Below are 23,827 nucleotides of genomic sequence, written 5' to 3'. Positions count from 1 at the left end.
ATGGATATAGAAAATGGGTGAGCACTGCTTTGATCACCTGTTTCTGACTTTCTGCTTATTTTTTCTAATTACAAAATGGGAGGTGCTTTACTTTAACAGACATGCTGACGCACACAAGAACCACAATAAGGTTAGGGTTTTTTTTCAATCTTTCATTTTTCTTTCTCAAATATACAGAGCAATAGCATCATAGGATCACAGACCATTACAGGTAAAACACATTGGCTTATAGGTTTGATGGATATACAGAACCACTGGAGGAAAATAGTGGTTAAATCCTTTGTTTTCAAACCTCCATGACATGACAGTATATAACTTTTTTTGCAGCCCTAAATATTGATTTTTGCAACTTCAATGTATACATCATTTTCATTACTGTAGCATGTTATTAAAAGACTAACGAGATATTGATTCGTAAAAGACAAAAAAAAAAGAGAGAGAGAAAGCTGAAGAAATGCCCATGGCAATTACACTATGCCCAGAGATATTCTGAAATACATGATTTTGTGTGTATTGTGTGGAGAGCAGGGAACACAAGGCCAAGACAAGAAAGCCTTGCTAGCAAGGCTTTCATAAAAATATATATATAAGTTTTTTCTTTAATGAATTTTTTGTTACATTGTATGTGATGATCCCAATACAATCTTGGCTGGAATGTACTGTATAACACTCTATGTAATAATGTTCTTCAAGATTTATATGATGAATATTCTCTAATTATAGACCTCTTATAGAATTCTGATTAAAGAAAATGATGTACTACGTTGCGTCATCAATCACCGCAATCTGTACCTTTCTCTGATTTTCACATAATCCTTTGCCATCCTCCTACTGGTGGATCTTTCATGAGTGTCACAGCAGCAGTGACACTTTCTTGTTGGCTGCCTTTGGTTGCAGTGGCATTACATTGGCCACCAATGAACACGTCACATTACATAGTCTAAGACCACCAATCTCAGCTCACAACCAAATAAATCTTTTACGATGTGTTTTGCTTTTGTCTGCAAGAGTAAAATTGGGCCAAAAAATATACAGTGTGAAGCTGGCTTAATTCGTATGATCATTGGACAGGTATTACATTTGCAGAAGCCTGTTTTTGCCAATTGTAGAAGCAATTGTAGCACTCACACTCTGATCTTAATCTAAGATCGCCAGAACTTAGTTCTCGGCTCTTTCTGATTGCAATGGCATTAAACAGGTCACTAGTGGGCAAGCATTGTAAGACCGCTGATTTCCACCTGTGACCAGAGAATTCATGTACAAAATCAGTCCAAAATGAATGCAGTGTAAACCTAGCTTTACAAATCAACAATCTCTGATTTACACATTCTGTTTTCTGAATTCAACAGTTTGCCAGAACACAACTCACTGACGCAATATAGGTGCCGGAAAGAGAAATTACCTGAAATAGAGCTAGCCATTCAAGTGTATGATCTGTGTCTGCATCTCGCTCGTCAGCTTCAGTGGCTCATCATGATAGCAAAGCATGGAACAGACATTATGGCGCTACAGGACAGATTTCAAGCAATTTATCACTCGGTACGCTCACTGGCTGGGATAATATTTCCAAAAAGGAATGGAGAGGACATCTAAGCCACATCCAGCCCATTTTCCAGCCCATTTTCCCCATGTCAGAGCTTTAACCTTCACCATCCATATCTGACTGTGTGACTTGGACGAGTATATATAATCACCCAGTGCCCATTTGGACAGGATTAAACTCACTGGCATTGTGTGATAAGCAAGGTACATATACACAAACTATTCAAACAAATCTGTAGATCAGCTCTGTAATCCAGTTGCTCTGTTCTATTAGAGTTAGTTCCATAGGTATTTTCTGCCATGATGTTTAAGCAGTTCCATATGGTGCGAAATGCTCACCACATCGCATGCCGTTATGCTATATTCAAGGGCATTGCGATGAACAGCATGAACAATTTTTTTTAAGTAACTTTAAAGAAAGGAGGAACAATTCAAAAATAGCTCTGGATTTGCTGTGGGGTTTACTACTGAACAAATTGTTGGAATTGAGGAGCAGATATCCCAAACCTGATCTGATACAAAATGCCTAAAGCGATTACATATATAAATTTTATATGGATTCATTATTTGGAAATGCTACAACTGCTAAGCCTGCCCTTTGCCCTTTGACCTGTGGAGAGTTAGGAGTTGTAAAACCATGTAAGGTACAGTAATGAGTTTTCAAATATATATATAATTCTAAAATGTATGAATAATGAAAAAGAAACCATCATAAAGGGAAAAAAAGAGGGAAATATCAGTCAGTTTGGGGGGGGGGGGGGGGGGGGGGGAATCAACTCCAGCTTGGTTAAAACAAGCACTCCTTAAACACTGCAACTACATGTAATGCTTTAAACTTCACAAATTTGTGAAGATTTCAGTATCCAAGAACACTGTACACCGTGTATGCAGGAAAAGAAAAGAAAAAAAAAAACTGATAGAATTCATGTGCTCCTAATCCAGGTTAAATCATAATTAATGGTTTAATATAAGCACAATTTTCATCTGAGTTACAGTAATAACATCTGAGTTACAGTAATTGTTTGCGTAAAGAACGTGGAAAAAGAAATTCATGGGGAAATTATCCGTAAATGTCTCTTATTAGGAGTATCCGGATCCACCTTCTCCACTTTCTTTTATGAAACTACGGAAAAAAAAAAAAAGAGTGATTGTCTGTACAGTGTCAATGACATTTCGATTTAGATTTTGCCTTCTAATATCCAAACTAACTAAAGAAGAAAGGTAAATAACAGCAAATTATATACAGAAAGCATTAGGGATTTGTATACAGCACATGGGAAGCTGTGAGCTGTATTATCAGCAGTGAAACAGGCTTGTTGTGTTTAAGCCTTGCAGTGGGCACCAATCCATTTGTAAAATTAGACCCAGTCAACAGCACTCATGTATGAAAGCTTACAGAAATCTAAATATAATGCTATGTAAAGTGTTCATGATGTCTTATAACTCATCTGCACCCTGAATGCCGATTTGACTTAAATGACACGTCTACAGTAGTCTTACGGTAAATGCTGATGTAAATCATGCACTGTACATGTCTGTTTACTCCTACCCCCTCCCCCCCGCTATGTTATTATTAGGATCTTCATGAGCTGAGCAATGGTGTTAGAATAGAGAATATGCCAGCTGGTGTTTTACATGGTCTAATAAGCAGGGTACAGTCTTCTTCGTCCTCCTAATGATGGGTTTGTTAGTGGAGCAGAGGAATGACTCAGATTGTTACAGCAATGGGGTACACGTAGACCACAGAGAACACACCTGACCTACCTGCAAAGGTTCAGTCAGAGTTTTAAGCTGCTTATAAAACATAGCATCTGGATAATTGATGGTGAAACACTTTGATCAAGCATTTACAGGCTTTAATTAACTAATTGGTATGTTGGGAAATGGAGCAGAATAAAATCCTGGACTGGCTGAGATGTGGGTTGAAAACCTATCACTCAGTAATTGGATTTATTCCAATGGAGCGAAACCATTGGAGGATTAAAAAAGAAAGTAAATGGATGATCTGATCAATAGTTTGATTCACTATCTGATGAATAATTTGATTTGTTGTAGGAGATAGATATATGAAAAAAGAACTCCAAACTGTAATGATTTAAAATAAGTTTCTAACATGTCATTCATAAGTCTTTCATGACTCATTCGCAGATGGTGAATTGCACGCTAGAGCCATTAGAACAATGCACTTCACAGTGGCACGCTGGGAGATAGACCAATAAAAGTCATATCAATGTTTTATATATTTAATTGAGCAATGGAAAATGTGTTTTTGGAAACAGTTCATTATCTATCATCATCTTCTACTGAAAGCAAACCATGACCTCCAAGCTCTAGACACTCTTGGTAGCAAATACAAATCTAGAACCTTAACTGCCTTTGCTTTAGCCCTCTCTGAATAAGCATTACCCTAGGAAGCAAATACCCATAACTATCCAAAGGAATAGTTTTGTTATCCTTTGAGGAACTCAAAGGTTATGAGAGTATAGAGTTATGAGTATAGAGCATGGGTATACATGCAACTTCTCTGTCCAATTTCGCTTGCCAAAAACAGAGCCATGTCACTTCACTAATCAGACCAGGAATGGTAAATCTATGAAAGTTTATGATAATTCGAGTAAATAATTTACATAAAGTGGCAGCAAGAGATGATCTTCTACAGAAGTTATAATGGTTCATGTTTAGTTAACTATATCCAGTATGTTTCAACATGTTAATCGGTCCTGCTTCAATATTTTTCAAGTGCTTGGTTTGATTCACTCAAAAATAGGCTGTGGCCCTACAATATCGACCCCAAGGCCATGAGATGGACAATTCCAGCCGTGGAAACCCAGAATACAAAAACTAAATCCAGCACAGTTTGTCGATTTCCCTGCATAAAGATAACGGATTCAACTAATCCGTTAATTACCAGGTTGAGTTGATGTATTAAAGGAAAGAAATGACCAAACTGCTCTGGACTCCAGTACTAAAGTTGAGCTCTGAACATTCTATACCTCCACATTGTTAAATAACGACAAAATAATCAGAACTAGTTATTACTCCACTGAAAAGTTGTTCTGCAACAGGGAAGCTTTGCATCAACGTGTTTCACAAACTGCACAGACGATGTACACTCTTGTGAATGTTTTATAAGATGCCGTCTGAATTTCAATTCACACAGGCTGAGTCTCTGAAGCAGATTTGCTTCCATTTTAACCAGCATTTTTAATCCACACTAGCTAACTTTTATGTGCAACATACTTATAATTGCAAGCCCACATCCTACCAGCTCCATATTCTTTCACAGTCTCTATAGAGATGCATTAAAATCTCACACTGCAGCTTTCTATACATTGTGAACTTGATTTAGAATCATTATCTATAACAATGTCTTGATTGTGCTGTTATGGAGCAAGGAGTTTTATAGTGATGACTGGAGTAAACACAAATATATTTAATCGTTGTACTATTAATCACTGTCTCGTATCACCTTTTAAAGTTAATGGTTTTGTAATTGCAGCTACATCAGCTTTGACTGTTCCCACACCTAATGTATTGTATGCATGGGCACTGTAGCAATGCTAACATTTGGAATGTGAATGGTATAGATTGGGCAGGAGGTTGGTACATAATGTGGTCAGCAACAAATGTCTTTAGCTTTTCCACACTGAAATATCTAGCTACTAGGGGTTGCATATACTAGTTGACTTGATGACTAGCACATTTACTAGTTGCCATTTTGGGGAGATGTCGACTAGTTAGGGTGGTGGAAAAACACCAAGACAGATGGTACATGAAGCAGATTAAATGTACTTTAGTTAAAAATGCACTGAAAATATTCCAGACTAGAGGAAACCAATTCAACAGAACATTGTTTAAGACTATGCTGGGAAGTCTTCTTTTCTTTGCTTTGCTTTCAAATGTAGAGGTAAGTACAGAACTGTTTTATTATTATTTTCCCCATGAGGAACTCCTCCCACAATCCATCACTGTGGCATAATGAATTCTTTCATGATCAGCATTGTAAGGGAGTGTTGTCAGAGCCGCAGGTTGCACATCATTATCCAACGCAACTCTGAATGTTTAAAGGCTGGTCCTGAGTCCTTTTCAGATGCTACTGGGGTCAAAGTGAACACTCCCTGGTCATCGGCTTGGAAAAGCCTCCCTGTGGCTGCTATAGACATCGCATCCTACATAGAAGGAAGGCCGGTCATTGAGCTATAACAATAGGCTTCCACGCTGTGCACTCTCAGTTTCAGAATCAACTACTTCAACTGAGCCACCCATTTGTCCACACAAGTGCATTTTAAGAATTAGTCTTTAAATAATGTAAAATGATACACAGCTTTTATCGTTTGGGACATTCATGGCACTGTTATATTTATTGTCATTGTTAGCCATGTACTGAAGCCTAAAGAATCACTGAAGTTCTCTTCTGAAATTGTCATCTGTCATATGTGTACGGCTTTTAATTGTGGTTATGTCTAGTCATGTGCAGTTTGATGCGTTCTCTGCACTAATAAAACAGCCTAAAATATTAATGTCCTGAATCCCTTTTTGTTTTAACTATGGAAAAGATGACTCGTTGACTACTTTTTTTTTTTTTTCATTAATTACTGGTCGACAACTTGTCCAACCCCTAGTAGCTATCACTTTATGTCATGTTTAATCTCAGTTCTCACACTGTACGCAAGTTGAGCCGGCTGACAAAAAGCGAAGCCTGGTATCCTGTGTATCCTTATCTGGTGTCCTTGCCTTATCAGAAACCTGGAATTTCCTCCACTCAAACCTTGCAGGCAAAACAGTGTGTGTAATACATATACATATCATGTAGATGAGGTTGTAATCGTACCAAACAGCACCTGCTTGCCTCAGTCTGCACCTGGCATGCATCATGCATTGTGCAGCTCTGTACAACTTCCTGCTCAGCTTTTGGCTCTTTTTTTGTACAGTGTATCCATACAGGTGCTTGTTTGGGTAATCAGAAGGAACTTTAAGTGCTCTCAACTGAAGAAAAAAAAAAAGGAGCAAACATCGTACAAACAAATTTCGAATGAAATCAGAGTCTCAATGGTACATCTCAGTGTGCAGACAGTTCACTTAAAACAGTGATCAGGTGTACTGCAATGCAGTCTGGAGGCTGTGGAGAGCAGATGGAATGTTTTCCTTCCGTCCGGGGGTTTTCATCCGTCAATCTCATTCAGTCAGTGTAAACAATGTGACTATATACTAAGACTTAAAAGCCACAGAAAGGTAATTAGCATTTAAATCGTGTCACTGGTTTGTATGAGGACCAAATCCGTGTCACCTCACACACGGTCTGAGCATTCTTTCATGAACAGAGTGGCGAACAAATTCGCATTGTTCCCACTTTATGGCCAAAACATCCTGTGCATTTCAAATAATCTTAGTTAGAAAAGATCAAATCATCCATTTGTAAGTCCTCGTTAAGGTTAGCAAAGTCAACAATTGAGAAAGAGAGAAGAAAATATACGGACTGACAAAAGACAGCAAGGAAATAATAATAATAATTAAAAAAAAGAATAATGTACAGATATTCTCAGAATGTCCGAGAGCTATATATCTCTGGGATCCAGGAGGACTGGAATCCAACTATATCGACTGACAATGATTAAGCCTGTTGGCAAACTCGTTTTTTTTTTTTTGTTTCTTTCTTTTTTTTTTTTTATAAGTTTCCATCCACACAGAAGTAAAATTCATAGCTGTGGGGAAAGGGAAAAAAGAGTTACTGTCAAATAATACACACTCACTTAGACAGGTCTACTGTACAAGAGAGCAAGAGAAGACAAGAGAATCAGGATGATGTCTTTCTGATGCTGCCAAAAGTATCATGGACTGGAGGTGTCAACAGCACTGTAGAGTCTGTTCATGTTCTGTAGACCTCCATTCTTTTATGATCTGCTTGTCCACACATTGCATGTGTTTTGTCATTTTTTTGTCAGCATGGTTTCATCCTGTTTCGGCATTCTGTACAGTAGCTGAGATGTTTCTCACTAGTACTACACTGAAGGTGCTCCTTTTCAGTTCAAGGTTTTTTGACTTGTCTGCATTTGGATCTGTGACCACAAAGACTTTTCCCAAGCTGCGTTATACGAGGTTCTTATGATGACATTACAGAGAGAAAAAGAGTAAGAAAAAGAGAGCTTGTGTGCTTGATCTGCTTGCTGACATCATTTGCAGACGTCATCACACATGAGTCTGCATGCGCTTCTGCAGGGGTCGCGTCAGGTCCGAATTCTGCGAGGACGAGTGTGAGTGGTGTGATGAGGATGACGCCGAGGCCTTGCTGTCCTTGTCAAAGTGCGCATAGCTGCTGGCACTGCTGTCGCACTGCGTGTCCATGAAGGAACCCGAATCGCTGAGGGAGGCACGCTGCTGCAGCTCACGCTCGCACAGCTCGATGGAGCTGCTGCCTGTGCCCAGGACAAAGCGCCCGCCGTACTCATACAAACGAGGGTTGGGCGCACCACCAATGGTTGAGTAGATGTTGGTGAAGGACATGCCTGTGGGAACTCGCTGCTTGCCCGTGGAGGTTTCACGCCGCAGTTCAGTGTTGTTGTGGGTGCCAGCTAGCGTGATGGTGGGGGTCCCGTGGTGCTCCTTGAAGGTGTTCACGCTGTAGTAGCCGTTGGTGGGATCCTGGATGAGAAAGAAACATGGAGAAGAAAACAAAACATTAATCCATCAGTAATTGCTTACAAATAAAGCACTGAAATAAGTGTATACGACATTTGAGTTCATCTCTCTAGGGGAACATTTTTCCAATTCATCCCTCGAAGAGAACAAGTACAGTAGAACCCCACATAAAACATTTCTCTTTCAGACATGTTTACAAGTAGAGACACTATTTTCAAAGCTAAAACCATTAATCATCCATTTATTCTAGTTTATTATTGCCACAATCTTGGCCGTGGCAAGGTTTTGTGTAGAGTAGCAAAACCTAAAAGTATAAAGTTGTTTTCTGCATCCCATCCAAGACGTATTCTCAACTTACTCCCAGGATACACTCTGGATCCACCATGACCCTGACCAGTATAAGTGGTTACTGAATGTAAATGTGAGGATAAAGAAAAAGCTAATACATACTAAGCTTTACATATATTCATTCATTCATCTTTAATTAGTTATTATCTTATTCTGATCAGACATGTTAGATGGGATGCCAGTCCAACACAGAGCATCATACATACAAAATCACACACTCATTCACAATGGTAATGGTCATTTTGAGTCACCGGTACACCTACTGGCAGGTGTATGAGAGGTGGGACGAAACCAGAGGACCTGGATGAAACCCACAAGGAACATAGAGAGCATGAGAGACTCCACACAGAGAGTAACCTGACTGACCAGGATTGAATGAACCAGGGAACTTGGAGCTGTGAGACAGAAATGCTTCCCACTGAATATCAATCTATCCATTTATCCACTGAGAGCCTGGAGCCTATCCCAGGGAACTTGGGATATGCATGAGGCAGGGGACATCCTGGACGGGGGGGCAGCCCATCACAGAACACAGTCGCACACACATTCACACACTACGGACAATCTGGACATGCCAATCAGCCTACAACGCATGTCTTTGGACTGGGGAAGGAAACCAACCCTGAGGAAACCCCTGAAGCAGAGGGAGAACATTCAAACCCCCACCCCTGGAGCTGCAAGGCAAACATGCTAACCACTAAGCCATCCTCCCACAGAATATATGAACACTAAATCCTTTTCAATCAATTTATTTTCACTAAATCCTGAAAGGAAAAGTCTTTAAAACAGTAGTTCTGGGAAGCTTTAAAAAAAGCTTCCAAGTAGCAAAAATCATTACCACCAACTCCTCAGAAATGTTTTTTGTTTGTTTTTTTCTTCTAAAAATGTAGCAACTATGATGACATTCTTATTCTTCCAAGGGATCTTTGGAAGTATAAGTGTTCTCAGAAAATTCCTAGTAGGTCTAGCAAAATTTGTTGTCATTGTTGTTTTATAAAATGATGAAATAAAGAAAAAGAATATGTGGCAGTGGGTGTCTAAAATCGCCCTGATGTTGAGCTTGAAATAATAATAACCTGGCAAGTGAAATAAGCAATCAGACAGCACAGGGGGAGCAGTAGATATTTGTCTGGCTTGATGTCCTGAAACTTACTTCCACAGTAATGTTAAAACAATAAGGAAAGCAAAAATGATATTCCTTCCTTGCTAATTTATCAGCTCTCGATATTTCACACCCTGGCAGCACAAATAAGTGCAACAGGTACTGTTACTCTGTATACCATTGACTTTAATTGGTCTGAAAATTGTCTCTTTCCAAATACACTGAAAAGGTGTAATCAGAGAGCTGTGGAACTACTGCGCCCGGTTGCTAAGTTGCCAAGCGGCTGTGTGTGTGTGTGTGTGTGTGTGTGTGTGTGTGTGTGTGTGTGTGTGTGTGTGTGTGTGTGTGTGTGTGTGTGTGTGTGTGTGTGTGTGTGTGTGTGGAGGGGCAAGAACCCATGGGAGGGAAAATAATCACTCCCAGATGACTCTGCTATGACAACCCAAGGAGGGATTTATCAGACAAAAAGGTAGGCGTGTGAGTGTGTGTGAGTGTGTGTGTGTGTGTGTCATTCTGTCTTAAAGTCTCTCTGCTCCTTCACTTATATACACACACAACCACAGAGGCTAAATCCCAGGGGAAATGAATGAAAATATGATATAGCAGCCACCAGAGCTGCTGACAATTCATAGGATATATAAAGAGAATAAACCCAGGACAGTTCAGCCATCTAGAATACATAACATCATAGAAAATGACTTGATATTTTACATGTCTATTATAGCTGTTCAGTAGTAATATGACTGATGGACATTGATTTACAGCATGTTTTTAGTGTGTTTACGGATCAGATTGATGAGATTTATATTTATAAGGCAGCGATAAGGCAGCTCTTCATAGATTCCGCTCATATAAAGAAGGCACTCAGTTCCAGTCATAGACCATTTATCCTGATGAGGCTTTTATTGCACCCCATGAACCTCATTGAAGTAAAACTTTGGCTAGTAATACAAAAAGTTCCATTTCAGAAGAAACAATTTTCCTCGGATGGTCGTGCAGTCAGGACATTTATCCTGCTTAGGCAGTGTTCACTGAGCACATCCAGACTGGCAAACTGTTTTCTTTTGCTTTATATCCTGTAAATGCACTTTTTTAGATCAAGCGATCAAAATAAAATACGACTTATGAGTAAGAAGGAAATGTTGTAAACCATCGATGTTTTGTTTCGTCATTAAAGACAGACAAGAGCGATTGCTTGAATCGCTCACGGACAAAGTAAAGGTAAAGGTAGCTCTATTTGACAGTCTATCGACAGCAAACAATTCAAATATGCTAAAATGAATGTGGGTGTGTCCTGTAACAAGACATTAATCTAAAACTCAAGGTCCCTTTCCAGAACCTTCACACTAACTGTCCCTCAGGGATGGAATGAACTTCCGACCTCAATCCGGACAGCAGAATCTGTCACTATCTTCAAAAGAAAGCTAAAGACCCACCTCTTCCGTGAACACCTAACTAACCCCTAAAACCACACATTATCCTAAAAACGTACTCTGGCTCTTACACCTCGACTCTGCACACTTTGCTTTTCTAGAACTCAATTAAAAGATCTTGTATGGTAGCACTACTTGTATTGTTCTCTGCTTGATATATCTCTTTGCATATATTTCCTCATTTGCAAGTCGCTTTGGATAAAAACATCTGCTAAATGAATAAATGTAAATGTAAAACATATGACGAATTGAAAGATGGTGAATTCTTGATTCTAACTGGTCAGAAGGTGAGGGAACGGCTCGTTATAACCGCTCTAATATAAGTGATAACAGGAACTAACTTGTTTCCCTAACCCTAACCCTTTCCACATCATTAAATGTAACTACAAACAGATTTTAAAAAATACTGTATATGTTGTTCATTAATAAATACAAAATCGATCGCTACCACTGGCAGCTGGAATATAAACACGCCGGGGTGTGATGGGTTTGAGAGGGAAATACAAACGCAGCACGCATATTGTACATTGTGTGAATTGTGCGTAAACATTGTGTATTACATATTGTGCATGTTGTGTATATAAGTAGCATGAAGAGGAATTCCTCGTACAGAAAAGATTCTGATTCTGTATCCTGATTTTTTCATTGAAATTCTGATTTTAATTGTGATTCGGATATTGGTTTTTAAATCTGAACGCTGATTCCGATTCTAATTTGAATCCAAATTCTGATTCTAATGCTGGATTTTGATTCGAATTCAAATTCTGATTCCATGTTGTTGTTTTTTTTATTTTGATTCAAATTCTGTTTCTATATTTTGATTCTGATTCCATTTCTCATTTTGTATTAAGGGTGTGCAGCTGTTTTTTGCCCTGAACTGTACATGTTATTACTTTTTCAAAAATGACTTCACAGACCTGATGGATAAACAGCTCGCTCTGGGATCTGGGATCTGGGATTGGACAAACCTATATTCTAGCAACAAAGTGACACAAAGAGGAACTCAACCCCCTACGGATGCTCACCTTGATGTGCTGGTATTCTTTCTCCTCCTCCTGCAGGACCTCCAGCTGCTTAAGAACAGACTCCTGCTGGAATTCTCCCCGTTCAATCTGAGGGCATAAACACAACCACACAAGCATGCTGTATTAAAAACATAACCTGCATCCACCGCCTATTATATCCAGTGTCAACTTACTTAATGGTATTGCCAAGTAACCTTAAATTACGCCGTGTCAATTTATCGGGAATATTTTTCATCTCATCACCAAGAATTGTCAACGTGTCACAGACTTAGCCCTGGGCATAACTGCATCCTGAGCTCTAAGTGGAATCTCGGTGCCGTTTGCAAGGCCTTAGGGAAGCGCAGAACACATAGTGGGCTTTCAAAAGCGGGTGCTATTGTATGTTTTGACAGCATTTCTCCGAGAGGAACTATGGAAAAAGGCCCCAGGCCACTTGATCATTGGTATCTCTATGGCTGCGTTGCCATCTTCCTGGGAGAGGCAGGCTGGAGGCTAAATATAGGGCTTCAGGCGATCAGGGCTTTCTCACACACTCTCACACAATGCATTATTCATGGGTTTGGTATTAGCATTAGTTCTGGATGGGGGTTATTAGTGTTGGGGTGCAGATGATTAGCATTCGTTATGTGTGGACGTGGCAGAAGAAGGCGTAATGAGCTGGTGCGTTTGTTTGGGGTGAATCAGGGAAGGGTAAAATTTGGTGAAACTAAGACAAGACTTACCATCAGCTGCTTCATGGCGGCATGGTCCTCATTTTCCCGTGCAGCATTGTGGTCTTTGTGCACAATCTCCACTCGGATATCGTTCTTGGTTGAGACGACACCTTTCAGGTCTGACAGACAGATGTTTGTGTTACTATGCTATATCAATTGTTCAGCCAAGTCAAAGGTATGCAATTCTTTCATGCAACTTCACAATGCTTGGGTTGTGTCTCTGTATCTGTATGCTAACATGATATAGTTAGTAAAGTAGCGTGTAGCGTGTAGCAAATGTGCACCACAACTCAAGAACACAGTCCAGACGCACGTCAGTAGCACTGTTTGTAGTGTTAATTGGTGACAGTCCGGTAACGACGGCTTACTTTCGGTTTTAATTTTGCTTGAAAGTTCTCTCTGCTGAGCACAGATCGAGGCAGGGAGGGAGGGCATAACCAGGTGAGCATCTTCTGCAGTATACAACAACAACATGCTCAATGCTAGCAACGCCTCCCATGACACTTCCTGCAAGCTATACGTTCGCTTCCTTATCATCTTTTAAAAGGGCTCTTAAATGAAAAATCCACCCTGAATGACTCGAATATTAAACTTTAGAAATAAATGACCTAATTACTTGTTAATAATCACTTATATAATATGTAGGTCTGTTTTCATTTTTGCTACAGTACCCACAATGCAGTTTGACTACCTTCTGACAGTGGTGGCAGTGGGATTCAGCCCTTCATCTCTGCCTAAAGAGAGTGATGCAGCAGCACTTTAATCCTTTAATCTGTCCAGATCTATTTCACCGCTTCATCTGTACATTCTGCTCAAGCAGATCTTAAACATTCATGCTAATGCCCTGGTGATCATCATCTCGTAGATTTCTAACTAGCTGAGCCGAGACTCTGCTGTAACTCATCGCAACTGCATCATATAGCAAGCTGCATTGCATTTGCTCCAACGTCTTCACTACTACTACGTTGGGTTTCTCATTAATATGATGTTCACTGGAACGCCACGGGACAATGGCAAGTAAGAAAAGAAGCTCTTTCTCTTTTGATTTTCAGAGCTAACAGTAGCTATGTTTCCATCCAAGTTGCAAATTTATCAATTAATATGCGAAAAATTGGAATATCGCATAAAACATTTGCGAGTAAAGGACCGTTTCCATTCCTGGGGAAACTGGTGCAAAGTATCAATACAAATGGAAGTTGTTGCAACTGGGGAAGCCATTGTGGCTCTTCTTTCCAATATAATAAATGACTTGCACTTCAGAGAGAGCAGAAGAAACGCTCTCACAAACCTCACGTTATCTTGCGATCAGAGGCAGATGCCTGTTATTTGGGAACGGAATGGTGTGAGACAGTTCTGGAAGGTAATTACATCAAATCATTTCAATGACAGACTTTGGCTCAGGCATTTCAGAATGACAAAAACAACATTTGAGACGCTGTGCGACGAGATCGGTCTGCTGGTTATGCGACCTACAGCATCCCAGTTCCGACAGAAAAATGCATTGCTGAGGCAATTATCCAATTGCATGATTTGTTCAGGCAAAGTTACGTGGCTTTTCTGATGCGCGTCTGGGAATTTATTTAGTAAATGTGTTTCCATCGTAGTTTATGCGGATATTTTCTTATCGGACAAAAAAAACTAAACGCCTCGATTGAGAGCATACGTTTTTTTATGCGCATTTTGGTGAGTTTATTTGCATCTGTTTCCATCCAGCATTTTTTATTTTATTTTTATGCTATATCCTAAAATTTGCATTAAAATATGTGGATGGAAACCTGAGCTTTTTATCCTTTATGTTTAAGAACAGTTTTTTTCTCTCATATTACACAGCATTGAAACTATTGTAACCATATATCCCATGTGTTTCAGGGTGGAGTTTTCCTTTAATAACTTGGATGAGCTGCTGAGCTTTGGAGAATGGCAGGATGATCGAGCCTTATAAAGTGATGGAGAGAAGGCGAATATGAAAGTAAGAGAGATCGATGAAAAAAAAAAAAAGCATGGAGCGTGTGAAATGACTTGAACCCTCACACACTGTTCTGTCTTGCTGAGGAAGGTGAACAGAGCTCGGAGCTATATATGACACATACTTCTCTGAGAGCGTGTGCAGCAGAAGGCCCCAATGGTGCCGATGAGGACGATGAAGGCGACGAAAGCTCCCACTGCCACGCCGATAATCACAGCCACAGGCAGAGACTCTGCGGACAACAAATGATAGCCGCCTACAATAACACAGCATGAACAAGCCGAGTCAATCCAACAAATAATCACAGTGGCAAAGAGCCTGGCTTTTACTTCTAAAGAAGTGAGCATAAAGAGACTGAGCGCTGCTGTGTTGTTTAAAATGAATGCATCAATCCAAGATTGGAGCGAATCAAGAAAAGACCAACCAGACACTAAACAGTTACAGTTGCAATCAAAATGATTCAACCTGCAGTGCAAATCAGGTTTATTGTCAAAATTTACAGATTTTCAGCTGTTTGCGATGAACAAATCAAACAAAAGCAATTGAGATAGGTCAACACAACGAATGCTTCAAGTGATTTCCTCAAATTCAACTGAAAATGCAACTTATAATGATTTCTCCAGTCTCAAAATGATTCAACCCCTTCATGGAAAGCATCTTTAGTACTTAGTAGAGCAACCTTTTGCTGTTATGACCTGCTGCAAATGGGATGCATAGCCAGACACCAGCTTCTAGCAGAGTTCTTGAGGAACCATTCCTCATGAGCAATGGCCTCCTGTTCAGTAATATTCTTGGGTTTGCGTGCTGCTACCAAATCCCACAAGAGATTTTCTATGGGGTTCAAGTCAGGTGACTGTGATGGACCTGTAGAATCATCCAGCACTTCTTCTGCAACCAAGCCTTGGTGGCATTTGAGGTATGCTTGGGATCATTGTCCTGTTGGAAGGTCCAATTACTCCCAAGCTTCAGCTTCCTGACAGATGGCATGAAGTTTTCTCCTAGGATTTCCTGATACATCAATGAATCCATCTTGCCTTCCACACGCTGCAGGTTTCCAGTGCCAGAGGATGCAAAGCAGCCCCAGAGCATCACAGAGCCACCACCATGCCTGACTGTGGACAGAGTGTTCTTTCTTCATTCCTCTTCCTCCAGACATACCGCTGATCCATCGTGCTGAAAAGTTTCAGTTTTGTTTCATCGCTCCACAGAACAAAATCCCAAATTTCTGTGGCTTGTTTATATGATTCTGAACGACTTTTCTTGTGCTTTTGGGTCAGTAGTGGTGTACATCTTGGAGTTCTGGCATGGAAACCTTCTGCTTTTAGTACACGCCATACTGTGCTCACTGAAACCTCAGTGCCTGTTGCCACCAAGTCTCGCTGCAGGTCTTTTGCAGTCACTCGAGTGTTTTTCACAACCTGCCTTCTCAGAAATCTGCTTCCAGCTATTGATTAGTTGCATCAGGTGTGCTAGAGACAACACCTGTTGTGCATATTTGTGCTGTTGTGAGGGATTCTATTCAGGGGGTTGAATAATTTTGAAACAGGAGGAATCATTATAAGTTGCATTTTCAGTTGAATTTGGGGAAACCACTTGAAGCATTCGCTATGTTGATCTATTTAAATTGCTTTTGTTTGATTTGTTTATTGCAAACAGATGAAAGTCTGTAAATGTTGACAATAAACCTGATGTGCAATGGGGGTTGAATGATTTTGATTGCAGCTGTAGGTTGATTACATGTGAGAAATGTTAGTTCTTACACCTTTATCATGTTACTGTTATTCTGTGGAGGTTTTTCTCTTTTAGCAGCTTCAATTGAAGCTTGCACCTCTTTTTTTTTTCTTTCTTTCTTTTACAACTCCTGATTCAAATTGTCCTGGGTTGTACGCTGCGTTAAATGACAGGTGTCATTGTAACAATAACGTAGTAATTTGGAAGCAGCACCAACATACACTTTGGCTTTAGTGGATAATTAAAAACACCAACATTTTGCTGTCATGGCTTGTTTTTTTTAACACTGTTAAACTGTAGTTCCAGATAAATAGTAGTAATAATAATAATAATAATAATAATAATAATAATAATAATAATAATTTTAAAAAGTCCACAATGAAGAATGAGCAACACCTATGCACCATTAATTACACCCTCTTGCTTTAAACAAATTAGTGTAGCAAATCCCACCATCGCCTCGTTCTCTGCAATTAATGTCTATTTAATGTCTCTCAAGAACAAACAACCATACATTTTCATTTAAGAACTAGTGAGCTGAAACCACAGTTTGCTTTTCTGGAGGCAAATAGATTGCATTCCTTCAGAAAGCGCCATAAATGGAGCAAAAAAAATGGCGCCAGGTTGTTGTGGTCGTTAAGTGGCTTTGACAGAAAATGACACCGAGCACTGTATAATAAATACATTACAATGATAAATGAAATTTCCACACTGCTGAAACAAATTCATTCCATAAAACGAGCACGAATTAATAGTCCTAGTGGAGATTAATGCATTTTTTTTTTAAAGTAAAAAACACGACATTTTCAACACTATTACCATGATACATTTTGGGTATTTACAATAAATAAATAAACAAATTAACTTATTTTTATCGGGAGTTTTATCCTCGAAGTCAAATTAACACAAATCTAATGCAGAAAAACAAGGTTAAATAAATGTTAATACTAAAACAGTGAGCTGAAGAGCATGAAGAAGAGAAGGTAGAACTTGGCGAACCTTGGCTCCCACCTTGTTCCTTGAGGCGGATGATTTCGGTGTCCGAGCCGAAGCTGTTCCAGGCCGTGCAGTTGTAGATGGTCTGGAAGTCAGCAGGGACGATGTTGCTCATGGTCAGGGTGGACAGCACACCGTCCTCGGTGCTCACCGTCTCGACTGTGTAGCGGCCGGATGTACCTGACTCCAGGACTGTCTCCTTCCATGACCAGGCCTGAAATAAATGTCAATAAGTAATAAAAGAAAACGAATGGATTGCAAATAAAAGAAATACAATGGTTCAAATAACACACAACATGGCCCTATTTGTTGAACTGAAGCTTATAACATAGTTGTTACACATATATAAACACTCTAGTCTAATTTAATATGCCTTTTATAACCTGAACACAATAATACAAGAACAGAGAGGACGTAAGTGGATAGAGTATATGTGTATCTCCACACACACACACACACATACACACACAGACTGTTACACTTAGGATGAGTAATGAATCAAAAATTGGCCTTGAGAGGAGGCTGTTTATCTAGGCTTCATAAATCTTAATCGAATGTGCACTAACGGAGAATAAACAAGCATTAGATAAGAATTTAAGCACATCAGCCGGCCTCGCTTAATTCCCACTATAACACACACTGTGAAAACAAATGATTTAGGACGCAATCTCATTTATTATGTGTATCGTAAGTCGTCAGTGTGCTGTACATTACTGGACTAAGCCTGTCGAAGCTAATGAAGTCACCACAGACACGAGGCGAGAGAGTCCACGCGCATCTGAGAGCGGTGAGAAAGTGAGAAGAGTTTTGAAAGAGAGTGGAAAGAGGGACTCACGATGCGGTCGGGAGGAGGCGTGCTGCGGATGAAGCACTTGATCTGGCCCTTCTCTCCATGAGGAGCCTGGTGCGTTTGGGTGCTGGAGATAGTCGGAGGCCCTGCAGTTACAAACAGCAAACATGTCAATATATACAGCAGAGCACCAGGCATAAATCAATCAACACAGACAACAACAAAACCTTGGCTTTTTCAAACTTTCTGGAGTCTGGAGTGCCATAACTTACGTGTTGTGGCCTGGAACACACAAAAAATACACCGTATTGAGTCTGAATCACGAGGAGTTGAGAAAGCAGAAATGTCTAGTACAAGGGTGTACAAGTCATTTAGGAAACAGGCCACACAATATCAGATTGGCAGGACAAAAAAAAAACAAAAAAAAACACTCCTCTAAAATGTCTTTATTACCTCTTAAATATGTTCATCTGTCACACAACCAACTGTGAAATTCATTTTGCTATTTTTTTAAGTGAAAGAAACTTAACTGGAATTATACATCATGAATCTACACAAAATAGTCAATGATATTGACATGGAGGGGAAAAAAATCTATATAATTTGCAAAATAATTTATAAATAATAAACAAAAAAGTTGTATTTGCATAAGTATTCACACCCAATTGCTGTGAACCCTTTAAAATAGTTAATTTGGAACGAGACGTGATTACAGCGTCAATTATTTTAATATAGTTTTCTAATGAAGAATTACGTATAGTTAGCACATTTTTGTTAATAGCTTGTTTCCGGCCTTGAGTCTATTGCTCTATGTTGCCCCCTAGTGGAATAACAGAGCACCCACCCCCAAATTCAACTGTGAATCTATCAATTCAAATTCAGTCCATGATTTTTTAAACAATATCAATTTTCAAAATAATAAACTTCATTTGGTTGGCGGGATTAGACCGGCCTCTTTATCGTGCTGTATGTTAGACACTCCTGGTCTAGTTGGTCTAGTATCATAGACAATTCATTTCAATCTAATTAATTTTTTTTTTGTTTGTTTGTTTACTGCATTGAAAAACTTCACAGTGAAAGTGACTAAACAGAATGGGTAATTACTATTCAAATGTGTTCAAATGCAATATTTTACTTATCTGATTGCAGTTATGAGAACACAGTAAACGATCATTGTTCGAAGAGCTCAATCTGATTGAGTTACTTTATACGTATGTGGAATTTGAACTAAGCACAACTCATGTGATAAGTTTTATTCACTCAAATAATTAGAGGTGACTATGATGAGGAAATATGCTCTGAGGCAACAGGAGGAAGAAACCTTTGAGATTCAAAAGGCAGTGATACCAAATAGTAGGATTATAAGCCAGTATAGTATACAGGTGGAAAGAATAAAGTTCACCAGTACTAAGAGTTTTAAAAGGATGTTCAGTATGAGCCCAGGACAGTCTTTATGATTACAGCAGAAGTAGAATACCTTCATCAATCTACATACAGTACATCAATATTTTATTTTATTTCTGAATTACAACTGTGTATGACACGACAACAATTAAAAGGAGGCATATACTGCAGACGGGAAATAAAACATGCAGTGGAGTAATGGTAAACAGTACTAATTGTACTGAGATGTTCAGAATAATATATTGTCCTTTAATGAAAAATACAGCAATATGTAAATACGTTAAAAACATCCTTTATTCCTGTATACATTATAACACTATTTAATCTTTGTTTACCTAACCTGGCGTATTTCAAGAAGCTCCTGATTTATGTGTAAGCTCTCGCATCAGCCAGGTCAAAGTTCGGAAGCCTGCCATTGAAGCCGAACATGCAGATATACTACGAATGCGGTTATTTCTTCACAATGACATTTTTTCACCCGAGGCCTCCATCTGATTTCCACTCAAAGAAGCACACTTGCCGGACCCTTATCTCCCTGTGAGATATCGAATCTGCCATAAATCAGACCTTTTCGAGATTGGAAAGGGAGCCTAGGTACACATAGTCGCTCTTCTAAACACACACACACACACACACACACACACACACACACACACACACACACACATAGACAGGGTAGTTTATAGGACAGACTTAAACCTAATCAAAACATAGGCAGTAGGACATATTTATCTGCATTAAGGCAAGATGACTGAACTATTGAATAACAGCTGAATCGACTTGCCTTAATATTGATCATTTTCCTCATTATGTGTGCTTACATTACACAACTCGTTATATTATTATACACGTTCAAACGTTGACCTTGTGTACTGCTATATCATTAATATTGTGTATGAAAAACATACACATAGTCTCAGGGCATGAACATGTTCCTACATACAGTAAGTGTTTCCACAGCATGTTTATTTTTATTGTGAGCACATAATTGGCATTAAGAACAAGGCATGAGAGCATTATAAATGCATTTAGACGAGCTAAAGCAATACTGGACATAAGGCCAGAGTTTATACGGCTACATGACACCTATATAGGCCTTCATCTCTATTGACTAGGGATGTAACCGTATACAAATATATTATTCAAAATGAACAGATGTGTTCTTAACATATAATACAAATATGGATATGAATATAACGAGCACTATTCACTGTGTATATATTTATTTATTTACCGAATTCCCATGGGACGCAACAAAACAGTAGTGTGCACGGGACATTTTTACTTTCATGTGGACATGTGCAATGGTCTGATATGAAGTTTGCAAGATGTGAATATGTAGACCTGTGCAATACATTTACAGCACTCATTCCTGCATCCTTAGTAACTGCCTGGTCAGGGTTGCAGTGATTTAAATTAGACTAATAGTTTGTTTATATTTTGCAAATTAGAACCAGCTGCATTTGTGGGAAGGTACAAACATGTACAAGGTATATAAAAGTAAAAAAAAAAAAAAAAAAAAAAAAAAAAAAAAGGCCCAGGCACTTCACTCTAGTGTTTTGAGCGATATAGCTGAGGTCAAGGAACTGTCAGAGCCAGATTTCACACACAATGCTGACAGTACTGCCATTTCTACCTTTGTGCTTTGAAGGTCATAACTATATGATTAATGTTTAATAATAATAATAATAATAAAAAACATAGATATATACATAATATAGATATATACATAGATAGTATATCTATGTACCACGAGGCAGTGGCAGCTCAGTGGTTGATACGTTAGACTACCAATTGGAAGGTCGTGAGTTCAAACCCCAGCATGGCCAAGCTGCCACTGTTGGGCCCTTGAGCAAGGCCCTTAACCCTCAACTGCTCACATGTATAGAAGAGATAAATGTAAGTCGCTCTGGATAAGTGCGTCTGTCGTAAATGTAAGTGTAAAGTGTAAAATTAGAGATTGCATTACACACCTACTACTAACATGAACCTTCACAAACTCGAGGCTTGTTCCATCAAGCATTCACAAACATAAAGACCCATTTTTATTTTTTCATGCTGATTTATATCACAGCCTGCGTTGTAGCCTACATCAGAGTCACATGACAATTAAATATTTTAACCTGAACAGTAGGGGTCGAAGAGAACTAAGTGAACAGAAGAAAATCTGCTATGTATCGCCTGAATTCGCCATTTAAAGTGTTACTATTGGCATGAAAAGCTGCTGTATAACACTGTTACGTAGTGATGGTTTTAACACTGATTATCACTACACTGTAATAATAGAATTCTCAGTCCTGATTCGTCAGATGTGGATTTATTTTTTAGAACAGCTCTGACAGTAACTATGTCTGCAAGGCAAATCACAGGTTCATATTAGCACGCTTGTTCGAATATGTTTTTATAATAAGAACTTTCACGTGGGCTTGTATGGTGGCTGTGCCGCAAAAAGACAGTTAAACAAGTCTTCTGTGAGGAAACATTGATTAAGCATTTAGTAGCTTGTTTGAAAAAGCGTAAACATAAGTAATAGAACACATTGAGTGAGCAGTTATAGGACAATTATCAATAAAGTCGGTTATTTTTCAATAACAGCATGTCCAGAATTGTTGTATTCCTCTTATATCACAGCAATTTGCCGACACTAACTCTTTTTATTTCTTAAAGAATGGCATCATATATATTTTTTCTTCAATTTATAGTTACTTCTAGCATTGTTGAACATCCACAAAACGAATGAGTTCCTTTTATTAATTACGTTATAGCTGCTATAAACAGTCCCTCACTTCTCTTGAAGTTAATAGAAAAATAATGCAGCACACACACACATACACACACACACACACACACACACACACACCCTAAAGCCGGCATCCTGCCAGTCACATTCTATAACATACCACTGCTGATTTATAATTGCAGTTTATTAAGTGCCTCTTATTAGAATAAATTAGCATTTAGATGCCAGGCTGGCAGATGGCACATGGAGGGAATGTAAAAGAAAACTGCTAGAAGCTGGATGCTGCTCACCATCAAGATTGTCCTAGCTGCCAATGTATGCAGGCCATATGCATAGTACAGTACAAGTGCTACTACAAGCTAAGATACTAACCCAGTGGACACTATATGCACCACTTAAATGTGAATGTTTGAGTGTTTGCGCTGGTGTGTATGTGCGAGCACGCGGCACAGGGGTGTTAAACACATCCAGATTATTGGCTGCTGGCGGAGGAGGCCAGTGTTGGAGACTCATGAGAATCAGTCCTGATGATCAGGCTGCAAATGAGTACTATAATTAGGTGGCGTTATCGTGCAGCCGCAGAGCACGGAGAGCTGAGGTGTAGAGAGAGAGAGGGAGAGAGAGAGAGAGGGAGAGCGAGAGCGGAAGCAGTAGGGGGTGATAAAGAGCCATGCAAGTCCTCAGTTTACATAGTCACGGCGAGATCAAGTTCATGAGCTCATGAGCTCTATAAAATGAAGAATTTCTACCTTATAATGTATGCAATTACATGAACAACACATGTGTGAGCACATCAACTCTGAGGAATTTTATACACATGCACCAGACAAATTACTTTGGACAAGTACGATGATAAAAATTCATCAGTTGGAAAAAAGGGACATATTAAAATGAAGTAAAGGCGGATTGGGCTGTCGATAACAGAGCCCTTATGTACAGTAAATGTGTGTGCGCGTATACATGTGTGTGTCTCTCTGTGTGTGAGTCGCCTTTCTCATCCGAGCACACCTCTGTATACCAAATCATGAATTGGTAAGTGTGTGCTCACAAAGGCTCATGCTGCGTGTGTGTAAAAATCTAGAACAGACCGAGGAGAATAATGCAGCACGACTGAGAAGATCCTGTGAGACCTGCAAAAGATGCAGCAACACAATCACTCAATGCTTTACCCTCAGGACCAGGAGGTTAAAAATGAAGATCACATGACAAAGAGAGGCAGCGCTTATCGATCCGGCTGCTCTGTACTCGATACCAGTTCCTTTTGTTTCATATTGCCTCCAACATCCATGGTTTGTAAATTCGTAGGGATAAAGTTTTCCTAGGTCCTGTTCAGACTGGATTTGTTTTACATGGAGAGGTGGGGTAAATAATGATTATTAGTGTACCCCTGGAATTTGAATC

General features: G+C 39.3%; 1 protein-coding gene across 3 annotated transcripts in view; it reads right to left on the bottom strand.

Moving 5' to 3' along the window:
- Positions 1 to 6,028: 6,028 nt before the first annotated feature.
- kirrel3b (kirre like nephrin family adhesion molecule 3b) overlaps positions 6,029 to 23,827 on the bottom strand; it is a 219,161-nt gene continuing 201,362 nt past the window's right edge. The window contains exons 10-15 of one of the 3 annotated variants that reach the window (XM_047155222.2): positions 18,328 to 18,428; positions 17,496 to 17,706; positions 14,890 to 15,021; positions 12,809 to 12,918; positions 12,087 to 12,173; positions 6,029 to 8,181 (exon numbers count right to left, since the gene is read on the bottom strand). In XM_047155222.2, the coding sequence (XP_047011178.1) occupies positions 7,729 to 8,181; positions 12,087 to 12,173; positions 12,809 to 12,918; positions 14,890 to 15,021; positions 17,496 to 17,706; positions 18,328 to 18,428 (1,094 nt within the window). In that variant the 3' untranslated portion in view covers positions 6,029 to 7,728. The remainder of the gene's footprint in view (positions 8,182 to 12,086; positions 12,174 to 12,808; positions 12,919 to 14,889; positions 15,022 to 17,495; positions 17,707 to 18,327; positions 18,429 to 23,827) is intronic. The other 2 variants (XM_053678142.1, XM_047155224.2) reach the window with 2 other exon arrangements.

This window comes from Ictalurus punctatus, chromosome 4 (assembly GCF_001660625.3).
Source record: "Ictalurus punctatus breed USDA103 chromosome 4, Coco_2.0, whole genome shotgun sequence".
Classification (NCBI taxonomy): Eukaryota; Metazoa; Chordata; class Actinopteri; order Siluriformes; family Ictaluridae; genus Ictalurus; species Ictalurus punctatus.
The sequence above is the reverse complement of the archived record's forward strand: the minus strand, read 5'-3'. Positions and strand labels throughout refer to the sequence as shown.